The sequence below is a fragment of the Sparus aurata genome, chromosome 4 (genome assembly GCF_900880675.1).
Source record: "Sparus aurata chromosome 4, fSpaAur1.1, whole genome shotgun sequence".
Lineage (NCBI taxonomy): Eukaryota > Metazoa > Chordata > Actinopteri > Spariformes > Sparidae > Sparus > Sparus aurata.
This window is the reverse complement of record NC_044190.1, coordinates 30,420,632-30,437,963: the sequence shown is the minus strand read 5'-3', so window position 1 is coordinate 30,437,963 and position 17,332 is coordinate 30,420,632. Positions and strand designations below refer to the sequence as shown.

Genomic DNA, 17,332 nt, shown 5'->3' with positions numbered 1-17,332 from the left:
AACCTGTTGTGTGCACTTGGACGACTGGGCTGTTGCACATATTCACACAGTAAAGGCTTCCACACTGGACTTGTAAAAGCAGAAAAGCGCAGCTGTAATTAGGAGTAACTGTTTTAATAACAATGTTGGATCCGTTCCACGTATGCTTCCCTTTAAGCCACCAGTGAGGCAGCGTGCACAGTAGCAGGGGCCTGGACCTGCAAAGCCTGTGTGGAATCCAGTCATCGTTAATTAATATTAATATTCAGACATGTGTTTCTCCTGTCATGACATCTCAAAATGTCTGCAGCCAAGACAGCCCATTAATCAAGCTGTTTTTCATCTTCCACAGGTGCCCGACACTTCCCCGACTAAATCTGCCTCCTTCTTCCCGGACACATGGTACCGAAAGGCCTACGAGGAAACCTCCCGCTCCAGCACGCGCCCGGCCCCAGAGGGAGCCGGCTCCATGCCGAGCTCCACAGGCACCCCGTCCCCGGGCTCAGGAATCTCCTCTCCAGGCTCCTTCTCTGGATCCCCCGGGACCATCTCTCCGGGGATTGGGACAGAGTCTCCCGGTTCTCTCGGTGGCTCCCCAGGTTTTGGGACAGGATCACCGGCCTCTGGCAGCGGAAGTTCCCCTGGTAGCGAAAGAGGGATCTGGTGTGAGAACTGCAACGCTCGGCTGACAGAGCTGAAAAGACAAGCACTGAAACTGCTCATCCCTGGACCTTACTCCAGCAAGGTAAAAACTACACCTTCTGCTTGTATGAATGGGTGTGTGGATCATACTGCATGCATGTTTTTGAGGAACCTGTCACCCAGTGGCGAGCTGGTAATGCTCAGTAGCACAGCCTCCGAAAATAACCTGTTCCTTCATTAACTGTGGCATTTGGACAGTGACACTTATTAACTCGGTTGCTCATGAAAGACTCGGCCTCCAATCATTCCCTTGCTTTCCGTGTTGCTGTGCAGCTAGAGTTATTGTTCTCATAAATCATAAGGATGCAGTAATTTGTGCAGCCCCTCGTTCGACCAGCTGTTGAAAACAAGCGGAGAGCAAACAGCCTTTGGGATTTATGATAATTATCATATCTGAAGTTGTTAATCAATTCCTGACAGAGTGGTGAGAAAAACAAGATGATAGATAACACAGACAAGACCATGTTGATTTTTGCTTTTCGCCTTTTGAGGGAATTGACATGATGGATTACTGATGGACATTGACCACTTAGAGGAGACATGAATCCGTATAGATTGCTGCCTTTTTGTAATTTTTTCTTTGACAGGTGATTTCTTTTTCTTGGTGTAATCCATATAATCCATTTTAATTCCATTAGCGCAGTGATTCTCAACAGGCAGATCGAGAGCCCCGGAGTGTTGCGGGTTGATTTATGATACAGTATAAAATCATATACTTTACATATTCATCATCATGTATGTACATTTTATATTGTGCCCAAATGTGAATTTTAGGTTGAATATGACAACAAATCATCAGCTGTTACATACGTGTACGGTACTTGACATTGGTCATTTTAAAGGTGCAACATGTAAGAATTGTCTACCTGTCGAAACTACACTCTAAAGAAGTAGGGGGCAGCATATCACCAGAATTACTGCTTACTGCTGCTTACTGAAGCTGTGGTTCGCTAGATAGCTCAGTTAGCCGTGCAGCTAGTGGTTTGGACCGGAGGCTGTGGAGTACCTGGTCAAATGTTGGTTTGTATACATCTAGCACAGAACATATACAAACATACTCTTGTTTATCTATGCTTGATATGACATTCATCAGAAACCTGACAGAAGAGCTCTTATTTGTCCCTCCAGTCTTGAGAGTTTCCCCTCCTTCCTCTCCCAACCCTGCGCACCACATGGGTAACACAACCACAAAATAACAAGAATGAGGAAAAAAAGAGCTTTGACGTTTTATAGCTCACACATAATGATTTACAAAAGAAACCTTTGTTAAAAGCAACTAATATTATTTAATCAACTGGAAGGAACGTATGGCTTTGCTCTACCAGAACATTTGCTGTTTGGTGGGTTTCATGCCAGTTGTGGTGTTGCGCTTGTGTCAGATTAAGAAAAAGGAGCAGTTATGCATACAGAAGGAATGAAAACAAACCACAGTGAAAGCCCTCCCGGCCAGGCTTTTGACTCTGCATAAATTTGAAAACATGCTGCCTCTGGGTTCAATGATCTCCTGCCGCAGTTGACTGGATTTTAGTTATGAATACAGCGGGGCCGCACATCAGACTCTGAGTTAATTGGTAACAAATTAGCATGCATTATGCACCGCGGGGCTAATAAAGTGCATCCAGCGAGAGGTAGTCAGAGATTGGGCCGCAGTTACTGTACAGCCAGTAAGGCAGAGGCAGGTGGAGACGGTGGGTTCTGATTAGCTCGAGAACATGCCAGTTGGAAACGGTTAGGAGCCGAGGGAGTTAATGGGGACTGTCGGTGGGCAGACCACTAATTAAATTGTTATTTGTGAGGTTTGGTTTAGTTCAGGCTTATTACAGCTTCCCCATTGTGGTTAACTTTATTGCATGGTAGAATAGCACAGGCACATGACTTACTGTATTACAGAGCAGTAATTGGCGTAGGCGCTGTGTGTGTTTGTGGAAAATGTAAAACACTAAAAGTGAAGTGAGTTTTCCCCTTAGCAGCCGCAGATTCAAACTCAAAGCATGAATGAGAAAATGGACTGCGGAAGTGTAAAAATCAGTCAGACTGTGTGTTTGCTGCACCACACTGGGTACTCTCATAGTGATTTCACAGTCAGCGTAGACATGTGTTTCTGAAATGTGTTCCGAGATGAAGTTTTCCTCTTTCCTTGCCTGTGAGTCCTGTGATTAACTGACTCCGGATCAGTCGGTGGCTCCAGACTGCAGAGTTTCTTGCATGAATGAATCACATTAAAATGAAGTAATGGAGCTGTCACTTAGACCTCTCATCACTTTCTTCATGGTATAACTCATTTACTTTCATGAAGGACTAACAACCCCAGCCAGTCAGGATCACTTGGATTCCTACATGAGTGGACTGACCTACAGTATGTCGGTGGTTTGGGTTGGGGCGAAGCTGAACTCGTGTCCTTGGTGAAGCAGTGTGACCTAATAATCCTTCTCTTTCACCAAATGTGCCAGAGCAGCACTTAAGCTGAATGTGTGTGTGTGTGTGTGTGTGTGTGTGTGTGTGTGTGTGTCCCTTCCTGTTGCACTGTCAGCATGACACCCCATGTTATTCCCACAGGACACTGGGACATATGTGACCCCTCACAGCTAGAATAAAAACATACATCACACATACACACACACACACACACACACACACACACACACACACACACACACACACACACACAGACACACACACACCTCTGAACTATGTAGACCTGTCTTTGTCTCTGGATATGAATACATGATAGCTGGTGCTTGACCCATGCCAGCAACATGTGCATGCACACACAAACACACACACACACACACACACACACACACACACACATGCATTCTCACACAGGGCTGCTAATACTATGCAAATGATGACCTTCACCGGTCTCACTGTCTAATTTTTTGCTGTTTCAGTGTCTGCAGTTCAGTGTGTGTGTGTGTGTGTGTGTGTGTGTTCATGTGCTTGTAGGCCATTTAGCATGTTTATGATGCAGTTTTTTTTTCGCTTTGCGAGTAAAGGAAGACACACACAGACACACGTGTCCATGTTAGAATTAGTCTCTCTGCTGTGTGTGTGTGTGTGTGTGTGTGTGTGTGTGTGTGTGCTGATCCACTTGTCTGTTGGATAAGAAACTATTAGTTACAGCAAACTAAGTGTTTTTCTGTGAGGTGTTTATTTGCTGTCTATGAAATGGTCTGTCCTACTTCAGTCAGTCTTTCAACAAATCAAATTTATCAAATTTAAGATTAGCCTGCTCCCTAGTGGCTCTAAGGAGGCATGACAGATAAACTAAAATGGACCTATGTTTCTTTCCTGATGTGACTTTAATGCTATCCTCAAATTAAACTGCGATCCATTTCAACGGGGTCACATTGTTCATTCAGCTTTATTGCTGCTGTTACTCAGTCAGCTGGAGACTAAAGGACAGAGAGACAGAGAGAGAGAGAGAGAGAGAGAGAGAGACAGAGAGAGAGAGAGAGAGGCAGGAGGTCATTCCGCCCCGAGGCAGTATGAGTGTGTGTGTGTGTGTGTATATTCCAAAAGAGTGTTCTGTTGAGGGATTACAACAGGCAGAGTAGGTTTTCAGGTTTAGGCGTGCACATGCGTGCGCAAAGTGCACACGCACTTGTAACCACAGGACTCAAAAGCACATCTGGCTCCACAGCTGTAGTCACTTAAGGCCTCTGTCCCCGCTCCACTGGTGTGTGTAACCATGTGTCTGTCTGTGTATGCGTGTGCATCCCTTATATCCACACCCAAATCATACATGGATGCAGGGTGATCTGCTTTTGGTTGGTCCAGTTCAGCTCAGGAAAGTGGGTCACTGTGTGTGTGTGTGTGTGTGTGTGTGTGTTTAAATCACCAGCAAAGTGTCTGTTTCATATCAGCTGAAAGTCAAAACCATGTATGTTTATAAAGTGAAACGTATACAGTCCCACTACAGACGTATAAATGAAACCATAAAAGGACATGTTTGTGAATATATTCACTCCCTGAGGACCTCTTACTTGCAACTTCAGATTTATTGAGATTGCTTTCATCTGGACTTTTTTGTTGTTGTAACTTTGGTCATGCTGGATTGGAGATTATATATATATTTATACATGCACTTCATTCATATTTGGCTGTAGATTAAACAGCTGCCAACAGCTGTCCAGTTCATTAATTTTGGACTTTAATGCACATTACAAAGGCTGAGATAGAGTGCAGTGACAGGAGAATCATAAAACCGTAGTCCAAGTTTGGATAGATCATAAGTGAAGTTTTGAATAGGGAGTACATTAACCTTCCAGTATGGAGTTTGTGAGTGATGTCTGGAGACTTTTGTTCTACTGAATTTAACAGAATTCTTAAGAAACAGCAAATTACTCAAAGGAGACTATTATGACCTATTATGCTTTTTCATTTTTCCTGTCCTTCAGTGTTTTATATGTGTTCCATATAAAAGATCTTGAAAGTTAAAAAGGCCACACCAAGAGAAGCTCCTCTCTCCCACAGACAGCACTGCTCCTGAAACTCCTATGTCTAGCGACTACTTAGCACAGCTGGGTAAGGCGTGTGTGAGCTGACCAGTCAGAGGAGACTGGGTATGTGAGAGGAGGGCCTTAAAGGGACAGGAACTATAAGAGAGTGTCTCAAACAGAGGGAGAATACAGTGCTGCCTTACTGGCCTCTAAGAGAAAACTGTTTTTGTATGTATGTAAACCTATTTCTAGTAGTAACCCAAAATGAAATTAAGAACCTAAACTGAGCAGATATGTCTACTTTAATAATATGAAGTGTTGAATGATGGTTTTGGGAAATAATGAATAAGATTTTGAATACTGTGTGCAAAACACCCTCACACTGTCTTAAAAGTATTGATTCTGATATCCTGGTATTCTTTCGATACCCAACATGATCAGAAACATCTTCATGACGTCAGGTAAACTAGAGACTGAGGTTTATGATCTATCTTCTGTGTCAGATGCCTTTCCAGCTCACCAAAACACTGTTGTGGATATAATCAATTTAACTAATCCCCGTTATGAGGTAATTTTCACCCAAAGCCAGTCATTTGTCTGTAATTAGTCTACTTATCAGATCAAATGGTGGTGTATTATTGCTCCGCGGTCTGCCCCCAAAGGGACGTGTCTCTGCACACAGGTAGCTAGCTATCCTGTAATAACCAAATCCCATAATACTCCAGAAGCAGGCCTGCGGTAACCGCGGCAGCTGGTGTTGCCACGGCAGCGACATGTGACAGATGTGAGCCGCATACATATCTCCATCAGCGGTAATGGGCTGCTCATAGCTGTGTGCGTGTTGGTGAGAGGCACAGAGAGGGTGAAAATATACAGAGCTCATGAGAATAATAGGGCGCCTTAGCGTGCGTGTGTCTGCTTTTTGGCGACAGGTAAGAGAGAATATATATAGCTACAGTAGTGTGGTAGTGTGTGCATGTGTGTGTGTGTGCATGTGTGTGTTTAAAGAGAGAGAGAGAGAACGATCATGCCCTCCTGATGCCTCTCAGGTGTGAAAGACATTACCATATAAAGAGGTGGCTTCATCAATAAGAGCAAGACGGACTGGATGGATGGATGAGTGTGTGTGAGGGGAGGCAGGGATGCTGATGCAGGCTGAATTGAAGAGCTTCTCACCAGGCTTATGTCAAGTTGTCCCAACCCCCCTGAGCACACACACACACACACACACACGCACACACACACACACACACACACACACACACACACACACAGAGAGACAGACAGACAGACACACACAACATCTCAAGAACAAGTCTTACTTACTGTACCCTCTCATAAAATGTAAGGATTTATGGTAAAAGATATAGTAAACGATGAAATAGCAACACATTTCTGTTCATAAGCCTTCAAAGCCAGCATGCAGTTAACTTTAATATTCGTGAAATTACCACCCAAATCGTGACTCATATTGCAATCACAGTGTTCATTTTTACTTACGAACACTTGCAGTCATACTTCTCGACGTTGAGACCTCAAAAATTAAAAAATTTAAAAACCAAAGCAGGACAAAATATTAAAGTAATAATTTCTTTCTTCTTTTAATTCTCAGGAAACCGTGCAAAACAATTCATTCTAAAAAACATAAATCACTTTTCATTCATTCATTCATTCATTCATTCATACATTTTTCGCCCCTGCCCCCTTACAGAGTCTGTGCACACCACTTCCCCGTGTTTGACAGCTTCTCGGTTATGATTGACAGAAAAATAAAATGTGGCAGATTTTAGAGCCCCTTCTCTTTAAAACTTTCTTTAGGTGATGGGAATTCTTCTCTCCGGGGCGTCTGAAATGTGTTGAAATATTCTTTCTCCTCTCCACTCTCTCAGTGTGTCTCTTACTGACTGAGGGGGACGAGGCGCAACAGTACAGCAGGCTACACGCTGTACAGCGCCAGAAACAAATCATAAATCAGGAGAAATACAGTAAAGTTGTGGCCGCGGGAGGAAACTGTTAAGGGGCAATGAAAAACAGGAGTCTCCCGGGAAAATCGAGGGGGGTTGGCATGTATGTTTGCAGGCTGAAAAAAAGGACCATGTGCATCTTGTTAGGACTGTTGCCTGAGCCTTCTCCAAACAGATACAGTGAGTGATGCACAATGGCATGGAACACACGGTGGCTTACGATAAACATAACAAGGACTTCCCCTCCTTCATCTTCCTCTGTCATCTACACAGTTGAAAGATCTCAACCAGTAGAGTCCCTTTGGGAAGAGGTGGAACCAACATGAATGTGCTGCTTGAAATACTGCAGGAACAAATTAGCATCGACTGAAATCCCTGCAGAGTTTTTCCAAGCACTTTGTGTTAAGTATACCTTGAAGAACAGAAACAGTTATGGTGACGAAATGTGTCAAACCCCGGTACCAGTTAGATGGACTCATGGCCAGTATCTACACATCATCTCCTGCTGTTTTCTTACTCTCACACCCGGTTTTTCTTTCCAACTCTCTTTCCTCTCACTGATTGTCTGCATCTCACTCTCACAACACAAGCTCGGAGTGTTTATTTCTCTGTCACACACACACTCTCTTTTTATAAATAAGGCTCTGGGGAAAGGAAGGAAAATGAAAGAAACCAAGATTTAAAATTAGAGGAGTAGAAGGAGGAGTAGAGGGGGAAAAATTAGTAGTTAGAGAAAAGAAGGAAGACCGTTTTCCCTAATAGTGCTATCAGTGTCATTACAGTCATTGACCCAGAGCGGACACACTTAATTAGTCTAACTACCACACCCAGTACGCTGCCACAGTCAACGCTCTGAGTGTGAAACCTGCCTGTCTATAAAGAGCCAGAGACGCTTCAAACAGCTTCGTCAGTTCCAGAAGACAGCAGACGAAGAATCTGAGTTTGCCAATGCGCATTAATTAGAAAAATTTAGCACAAAACACACATTATTAAATCCAGTTGATGGATATGCGAAGCACCAAGTGTTTGCAGAGTGGGTGCCATCGCCATTTTGCTGTATTTTGACTCTAGGACTACAGTCTCTGCTCACTGGCTGGTTTTAAAAGAAATTAAAGGGACTTTGTACCAAAGCCTGTTTGTTTTTGTCACTTGGCATTAGTGCAGTGAATGATTTGAAATGTTTTGGATGGCTTTGTTTTCTTTGTTTTTCTCCCATTTAATTGATTCTGTGGTGAATTAAGGTCATAACGTACATAAGATGGGGAAGCCGGGTCTCGGTCTGTTAGTGTTAAACAGATATGAGATGTCAGAAAATATCACGAGTTCACCTTATTATTATTATTATTATTATTATTATTGTTAATTACAATACCCCTTGTAATTGAGAAATGAAAGTTAAACAAACACAATATCATAGATTCCCAAAATTCTATGTCCTGACAGACATGGAAGTTTATATAGACTTGAAAATCTTATTATTTTTTTTTAAATAACATGAATATAGGTGATTATAGGCAAATAGACATTATTCATTGGCAAATGTAAATTGTATGATAACTGTCATTTTTCATACAACATTAGATTATAGCAGTGCAACCCTACTTTCTTTACTGTCATCTGTCGGATAAAGGCAAAAAAACAATATATACATTCACTTCATTTAAACAGTTGAAGTCCACAGTGACACAGAAGAGCCTGTTTTACATTTGTTGCCCCTCTACATGCAAGCATACGTGCCGCTCACATACACCTTGCAATAACAGGCGAATTACATGCATGAGTGATCACAAACAGACACACAACATTTTTTTATTACACATACATACTGGTATGTGTGTATGCGAGCCACACACAAGTGCACACACACACACACACAAACGCGCACACGCTGCTGGATGGTGGTGAAGGTGGCAACAGCACCTGCTGCCATGGGGTCTGTAGCTGCCATGGCAACAGCCTCTCCATCACTTACACAATACAGAAATAATTGGAGAACACAACACAGTCTGTCTGTCTGTCTCCTCCTGTCCAGAGTTTCATACTTATTATGTTCATATTTGCTGTGATTCCAATTTTCAAATCATACGTGCAATATATAGAATATTGCTTTTTATTTTTAAGTTGTGTAAGTGCACATCCATCCATCTGTCAGTAATGCTAAGTTGGCTGTCTGTTCAGACATCGCTTTCCCCTTCTGTGCTTTTTACTCAGACTTTTAAAAGTTTCTCAATTACATCATCCAGAGCCGAGATGAGCAGTGAAAATGCGCCAGTGTTCCAGTAAGCGCAGGTGGCAGCTCCAGCACTCTGTGACACAGCGAGTCTGGCAGGACGGTTTATTTGAAGACCTGCGAACCACACTTTGAACATTAGCCAAGCTGCTGTCATGCGCTGATATATCACATAGGAGCAGGCACACGCAAACACACCTCACACTCGCGCCTCACAGACTATCACGCGGTCCGATATAACACGTCTATCTTCAGCATCTCACACTAGGAAAATCTCAAGACAGGCTGAGGTGTGAGTGACGGGGACGGTGTGTGTGTGTGTGTGTGTGTGTGTGGGAGTCTCTGTGTGCACCTCTTTACTTTAACTTTGTGAAAACTAATTTAAGTTTTCAACTTTCAAATAAAGGAAATTTTGGTTGCTTTAAGGACAGTGGTTTTTCATCCTGTTCCTGGGCCCCCCTGCCCTGCATGTTGTTCAATCAATAAAGCTTAAGTGACCATTTTGGGGTAAGGATCTTATGGTTACATTGAAAGCGCACAAAATAAGGGGAAATCTGACTTGCATACATGTTTTTTACTCAAGGCTACTGCAAGGAACCTCAATGATGATGATTCTGGTGACCTCCGTGGACGAATGATGATGTAGATGAAACAAAGTGAACTTTATTTTTGTACAGAGCAGCTTCTTTCTCAGAGAGTTAGAGAGTCCTCAATTCATCCTCAGTACTTTGTCATTAAAAATTGTTTTAATTTTATGACTTATCTAACCCTGATAAGTGGGATTATGACCTGGAGACAGGCATTAAGAATAACTATAATAATTATACTGAAATAGCCAACCTCTCACTGATGGTCGTATAGGTCAAAGTGAGGCATCAGGATTGAAATGAGACAGTCGAAAGTTCCATATAGTACATTTAAGTGCAATAATTTGTTTGACAAATGGTTAATCCTAAAATAATATAAGACAATGGCATAGCTGTTAAAAAAATCCATTAAATAATAGAAACACTGGATAGCTATAGGTCTGACGTTACCTTTTTATAAAAGATACACTCTGTCAGCTTGAATCGTCCAGTGAACAGCTGCTTCAACATCAACAGTCAGGTGGTTCTGTGAGGTTTGTTCATGCAGGTCTGGATGTTGGTGTTGTCGGATGTGCAGCAGTGTGGGGAGGAATATAAAAGAATGGATGAAGTCATCACGATGCATCTGCTCGATGCAGATGAAACTAGAGGAGCTTGAAGCGGCGTCTGGAGGGAGTGGGATCAATTTGTTTTCTGTCAAACACACGTGCACATACACGTACACACACACACATACACACACATACAGCCTCCTGCCGCCTTTTTGCAGTGACGTGTCTCTGTTGGTTTGCAGGTTTAAGTATGAGTATGAGCTCACTAATATCTGATGTTGTGCCTTCATAGCCAGTTGGGAGGACACACCGGTGTTTCAGGGCCTGACAAATATTATCAAACTAAAGTTACCCTAATGGTCCTTAGCTTAAAGTTCCTATTTTAAACAGAATTTGAAATATGCAAGAGAGTCACAAACATTTCATCCCAAAATACTAGTCACCTCAACTACTGAGGTTTAATGTTGCCTGACCAGTAGTTCTTTCATCATATCCGGAGGAATAATGTGATTCTGTAAACAAGGTTCAAAGGTTGTTGTTTTTTTTAAATGGATGGTGGATCTAATTTTAGAGCACAGCTGTTGTCAGTGCAGTAAACCCCGTATCCCTCATGTCTACAGTGCTAGAAGCTGAGGAGAGACAATGGAGAGCAGAGAATAGGAGAGCGATGGAGAAAGAAGTAGAAGGAAAGATGACTGTACGTGTTGGAAGAGATGATGTAGTTTCCCTCACAAAGGGGCTGTGGGCTTGCACACTGTGTCTGTGTGTGTGTGAGGGCTTACTTTGCCAACAGACCTACCTTTTAGGGTCAAAAATAGAGGCAGGACTCTGTCAGTCAGTTGTCTGTCATGTTTTACAAGTACCGTAAAGGCATTCCTGTTCTAAATACACTGCACTGCCAGGCTGCAGAATGTGTGTTTGCGAACATTCCTTGCTTAACTATATAGGTTAAGAGGCTGCTAACACCAAAGATAGGATGAGAAGTGAACTGTGAGTGTGTGTGTGTGTGTGTGTGTGTGTGTGTGTGTATTTTAAGTGAGTGCATTGTGTCAGAGCATTGTAAAGGGCAGGAGGTGAAACGAGAACAAGGTTGACATTTAAGCTGCAGTTTCAAGTCGGCTCCTTGCAGTAGTTGTAGATCAATTAGGCTTACTGCAGTATGTAAAACAAAAGGCTTTTATTATTTTATGGGGCTTCAATATGAGACGTGTTTTTTTTTTTAAAACCTTGCCTTTCAAGTCTGTTCCTCCTTTTGGTTGCACTTTCTGCAAGATTCAACATCAGTAAAATCAACTGATGTACTCTAAACAATTTCTCTTTGTTTCCATTCCTTTACCTGTACTAGAAGACATAAGTATCATCCTCTTTCTCTCTAGAATGGAAGAAACCAGTCGAAAAATAAAGGTTTAAAGAAAAGGAGAGTCAGTAATTCATAGGCAACGCAAGGATGGCAAGGCATAGATGGAAAGAGATTGTGTGTGTGTGTGTGTGTGTGTGTGTGTGTGTGTGTGTGTGTGTGTGTGTGTGTGTGTGTGTGTGTGTGTGTGTGTGTGTGTGCGAAAGAGACAGACAGAATTAAATTGGCTGTTTGTTCCCACTCTGTGCTTCAGTCAGACACAGAGAATGGCCTCTAGCTGTTAAACTTTCCAATTACCTTGAGCAGATGGAGCCGGCGGGGCCTCGATTTAGAGGGTTTGAAATGGTTGTTGTTGTTTACTGTTATCTGCTATTGACTGTACACCGGGCTACATGCAGTGTCAGCGAGGGAGTCATACTATAACAGGGTGCTCCCTCTTTAATCTTTATCGCCATATATCTCTGATCTTTTATTCCGCCTCAATGAATCTACCGTGGGATATCTGATAAAGCATAGAGGCAATATCAGACCGATCATGTCTTCCGGAGCAACAGAAGTTATGACCAGTCCAGCCTTGGGTAATGCAAGCTTGTGGCCAGACTGTTGTCATATCGAATCCTTGGGAAACTCGGACGAATAAGTTTCCCCTCCTTCATTAACAACTGGGCTCTTGATCAACCTCGGCTGCTGCCTTTCAGGAGCCAACAGTGGAGCACTGTGGCTGCTTTACAGAGCTCCTGTGTATGAATGAGTGCTACTGTGTGATTGTAAAAGCCTGGAAAAGAGCAAGCACGCTCAGTTGACTTTCATGGATATAAGACCGTTAAAAAAGTGTTTCGGTTTTTAAAGGCTTGCCGGAGGATCGGAGCACACCCTGAGGAGGTCTCAGGTTTATGTTAAAACACATAAACCCTCTTTGTGCAGGCCTGAGGGAACAACCTGACAAATTGGCTTGAAGTCCTGGTCAAACATGGACTTTTTGGTCTTAGGTGTTTTGCCTATTTAAATATCTGTTTAGTTTATTTAGTATAATGTTTTATGTCAAAAACTGTTTCGTGAATGGTCTGTTTTTATTGTCTTCAAGTTAAAATATGAATACAGGTTTAACAGTGAACATTTTGTGGATGACACCAAGTTAAAAAAGAAAGTAAGTGCTGGTATCCCCCCATATTCACATGTTGGCGAGCTGGCAGGGGGGCTGTATGTTTGTTTGTGTCTGATGCTCATCTCTAAGGAGGAAGTAAGTAACAAAATCACAAACAGCTGTGAGACTAGTTCAAACAAATTATACAGTGTGTTTTCATGCCAGATTCACTCACAGTGCCCAAAGAAAATAAAACAGATCCTGAACTGATTGTCTGAGCTGAGGCTGAACAGCTCAGCCTGAGAGAAGTGCAAGAAAAACACACATACTGTGTTACATATGAGGCGGTAGAAAATGTGAAAATTCCTCTACGTATTGCTGTGTTTAGTCGTTATAAGCACATGTTGGTATGCTAACACGCTAATCTAAGATGGCAAAAGTGACAAACACCGTAGCTGCTTAACATGAGCATGTTAACGTGCTATAATTAGCATTTAGCTTGAAGCACTGCTAAATACAGCCTCACAGAGCCACACGCATGGCTGCAGAATTCTTTTCTTGACGTAAATTATCTTTGTCATTTCCAGTCACTCAATAAATGCTGGGCTACAGACACAGGTGTGACATGTAACATGTTCCTGGCAGGAATGACACTTGGGAGGTTGAGATTATATGGTAGCTAACATGTGCAATCCACATCTATTTATTCAATAGAACATTGATAAGAATGTTTAAGTTGAAGTCTGGTGCCTCCTATAAGCAGAGTTAGCAGATGTAGACTCATGCACAAGACCTGGCACATGTTTGAATTTATATTCTCATTTAAAACAAGTTCTGCGGTTGCAAAGTCAAACTATGTTATAGTTTACAGTTTACATTCTCCTATTTTGACTTATTCTGAGCCAGGAAAAACCCTGACCCCTGTATATTTGAGTTTCTGCTCAGGGTACAGAGACCGTTCTGTTCACCTGTTTCCTAGTGTGTGTGTGTGTGTGTGTGTGTGTGTGCAGATACTGTATAAACTGGAGTTGTCAGGCAGATCTTTACCCTCAGTTCCTCCCAAGTGAGCCTCACTAACCTTGGGATGGAAGGATACTGGGGGGAAGCGTGGGCGGGTGGGGGAAAAAAAAGAGGAGGAAAAAAGGGGAGAAGGGGTGTAGTGAGAGAGTGTGAGTTCAGGTGTGGGATACGGCAAGATGGATTGCCCAACCCAATAGGCAATTCATCACTGTCAGAGAGAGAGAGGGGGAAAGAGAGAGTAGGGAGAGAGGAAAGGAGAGAGGGAGGGTGAGGGATGTAGAGGAGAAGGAAAAGGATGGAGGTCTTGAGGGATGATGGATAAGAAGTAGGTGGAGGACAAGAAAAGGGGAAAAGGAGTTATGAAAGAGTAAGGCACTGAATTATACTTTGCTCAGTGTACAAACATGTCCAGATATGACACAAAGGAAAGCTTGGAGCTATAGGCAGCAGGCTTTCTGTGTGTACTGTGCTTCCTGCATTGAAACGCCCTGTAGAGGAGACCAGGCACCGTTGTTGCACTTTATGCAATTTACACCTCTACTTCTACTTCTATTTCTACCACACTTTCATGTTTCCACTGACTATAACATGCAACAAATTATCATTAACTCAACATGCAATTTTCATGAAATTTTACATTCAATTTGCATATTAGTAATATTTTTCTTTTTTCACTGTATTTGACAGGGACAGTGCATATTAAAAGTATTTCTGAAAATATGCCAAAGTTAGCCAGAAAGCTATTTTTGATACCTGAAACTCTATCTATGTTTGACACATGTTAATGCCAATTCAGTTTTTATCTTACAAAACATTTCTCTAGTGATTCTCATAAAACTTGTTTGGATTTTTATCTCAGACCAGTATCCAAAAACAGTACATCTGATAGAAAAGTCATTTTTTGTTTAACTTTAAAAACAAACTGATTTGTTGGTAACTTACTGTGGAAGTTTCAAATGCGGCTCCTTCTTTGTCAGCTAGGTGGCAATCGAACTAACCACGTGTAGAGTGAGTGACACTACCGTAGCTTGTTTCTGATTGGAGGATTTCAAGGTGGAGCGTGTGTAACTTCAGTCGTCAGTAAAGCTTGTAAAGTAACTCTGTAGCTGAGTGTGTTGGACATGCCTCTACCGACTCTTCTCTCTGTGTGGATCATTCGGTTCAGCGTGTGGAGAATACCAACGCTAGGTGATGAAATTTCTCACTGGAAATAATTAGAAGCTGACATGACATTGACACAAGTGGACAACCCTTTTACAGTAGAGCACCACGCTGAATATACAGAGGTCCAGACCCTATTAAGACTCATATTAAATGAGTGACCCATTTATGTTGAGCTGGAAATTCATTTAACTGTATCTTTAAAGAGTATAGAGAGGATGGCAACATGGCACCTCCTGCAGGCACCCCATGTGAAAACAGGCATTTACATACACTACTGCCCCACTTCAATTTACTAGCAATGAAGTCAAGTCTGTCAGACGCAGGACAACCAGTTAACTGGCAGCTACCTAACACGCTCAACTAGATTGTTTTCCCATATAGCTTTGGTAGCAAATTCTTCATTTGCATTGTTGCTGTGATGCAGATGGTGCACTCGTTTAGAAACAGGCTGCAGACTTAATATGCAGTTCATTTACAGTCAGGCACCACCACGGGTAGCCAGATTATTTAAAAACAGGCGCCAGCAGGTAACTTCCATATAAAAAAAAAAACAGGCACTAATTTAAACAACTATTTCATTTACAGCTGAGCATCGATGTAGATGGCCAGCTTATAAAAACCAGGCTCTCTTATAGCCAGTCAGCTTATTTATGTTGTAGAAGAGAGGGGCTCGTCTGTAGTTTTAACACTGTACAAGCTGGAGCAAGATTTGTGGCTCAGGCTGTTAATGGGAGGGCAGCATTGCCCACACAGTAGATACACACACGCAGCTCCACAGACACACTTTCTTAAATGTGCATGAAGAATACATGAAACATGCACAAATACTTGTTTCGTTTGCATTAGAGCATGACAGAGAGAGAGAGACCTTGTGTAGCTGATCTAATCCGTCCGTAGCATCTGTTTCCAGTTCTCCGTACTGTCTTTCATCGGGTTTAACGTTCCGCTACACACATACACACTGATCAAGCAATGCTATTTTTGAATATGTGTGTGCAGTGAGGTAAACAAAACTTTGGGAGCAGAATGGCTGATGAGCACTTGACCCAAGATAATCCATGGCAACGTTCAGACAGGCAATTAATTATAGTCGTCAATCCCAAACAGCGGCTGCATGAATGTGGCCTCTGGCAGGCTGCAGACCAAACTACGTCACCAGTGTGGTCTGAGGATGTGGCTCAGAGACTCCCTGAAGGCCTCCTTTAAAGACCTTCGCACTGACCCTGCTTCGTGAGAGTCGCCTGCCCACAGCCATTCAAAGAAGTAACACTCAAAGGTTGCTAACACGACTGCTTAGACCATCAAAGCCGCTGCCTCGTCCTCCGGGTGATCCAGCCCTGCTGTTCTGCACTCACTGCATCTGAGAGTAAGCACTTCCCTCAGCAAGTGGTGGAGACAGTCCCCTTGATCCAGAGACAAGTGATGGTGGTGGTGTGAAACCACATGGTTGTGTGCGTGTCTTGACACTTGAGCACCGGAGGAAGATTGGTGTGCATGTGGGTACCAAAACATCACCTCTTGCACCTGTATTATTACTGACACACACACACACACACACACACACACACACACACAAACAAACAGCATTATACAGTGCACACATGCTGCTCAAACATCCACACACAGATATGTGCACACAAACACAGTCTCCAGCGAGATGGAATACAGCAGGTAATTTACATCCCCTATAGCTAGCTGTGTGTGTGTGTGTGTGTGCGCTAATTAATTTCTGCGTTGCCATGGCAACACAAACATTCTAATGCGTTTTTCTTTGTTATTAATATGGCGTGTCAACATCACAAGGGAGTGTGTGTGCACATGTGTGTAGACATAAGAGTGTGTCTGTTCATCTAAATGTGGGAACAAGTGACTTGATGCAGGCGCGTGTGCGTGTGTGTGCATGTGCGTGTGTGTGTGTGTGCCCAACCATTGTGTCCAAACGCATCTAACTCCTACCCCCGTTAGTGGATCATATGAAAGAATGACCAATTAAAAAGGTGATTAAAGCAGACAGACAGTACTTCAGAGAGAGAGCGGGCTGTATGTGTGTGTGTGCAGGTAATAAATGAGCGCGAGACAGAGAGAAAGAAAATCTACCGGGATCTTTGAAATATTCGTCACCGAGGGGAAAAAGAAAGAAACAAAGAGAAAATTCGGTCTAGATGCTCCCTAACATGCTACTGAAGAGCTGTTTCTGCTTTGGGTTATTTCTGCTGCGTGCTATGAAAACACTAATCTGCCTCTTAGCTAGC

General features: G+C 42.7%; 1 protein-coding gene across 3 annotated transcripts in view; it reads left to right on the top strand.

Moving 5' to 3' along the window:
* The window catches only part of kif26ba (kinesin family member 26Ba), an 88,497-nt gene that overhangs the window by 2,054 nt on the left and 69,111 nt on the right, over positions 1 to 17,332 (top strand). For all 3 annotated transcript variants that reach the window (XM_030413910.1, XM_030413911.1, XM_030413909.1), the window contains exon 2: positions 332 to 724. In XM_030413910.1, coding sequence (XP_030269770.1) covers positions 332 to 724 — 393 coding nt within the window. The remainder of the gene's footprint in view (positions 1 to 331; positions 725 to 17,332) is intronic.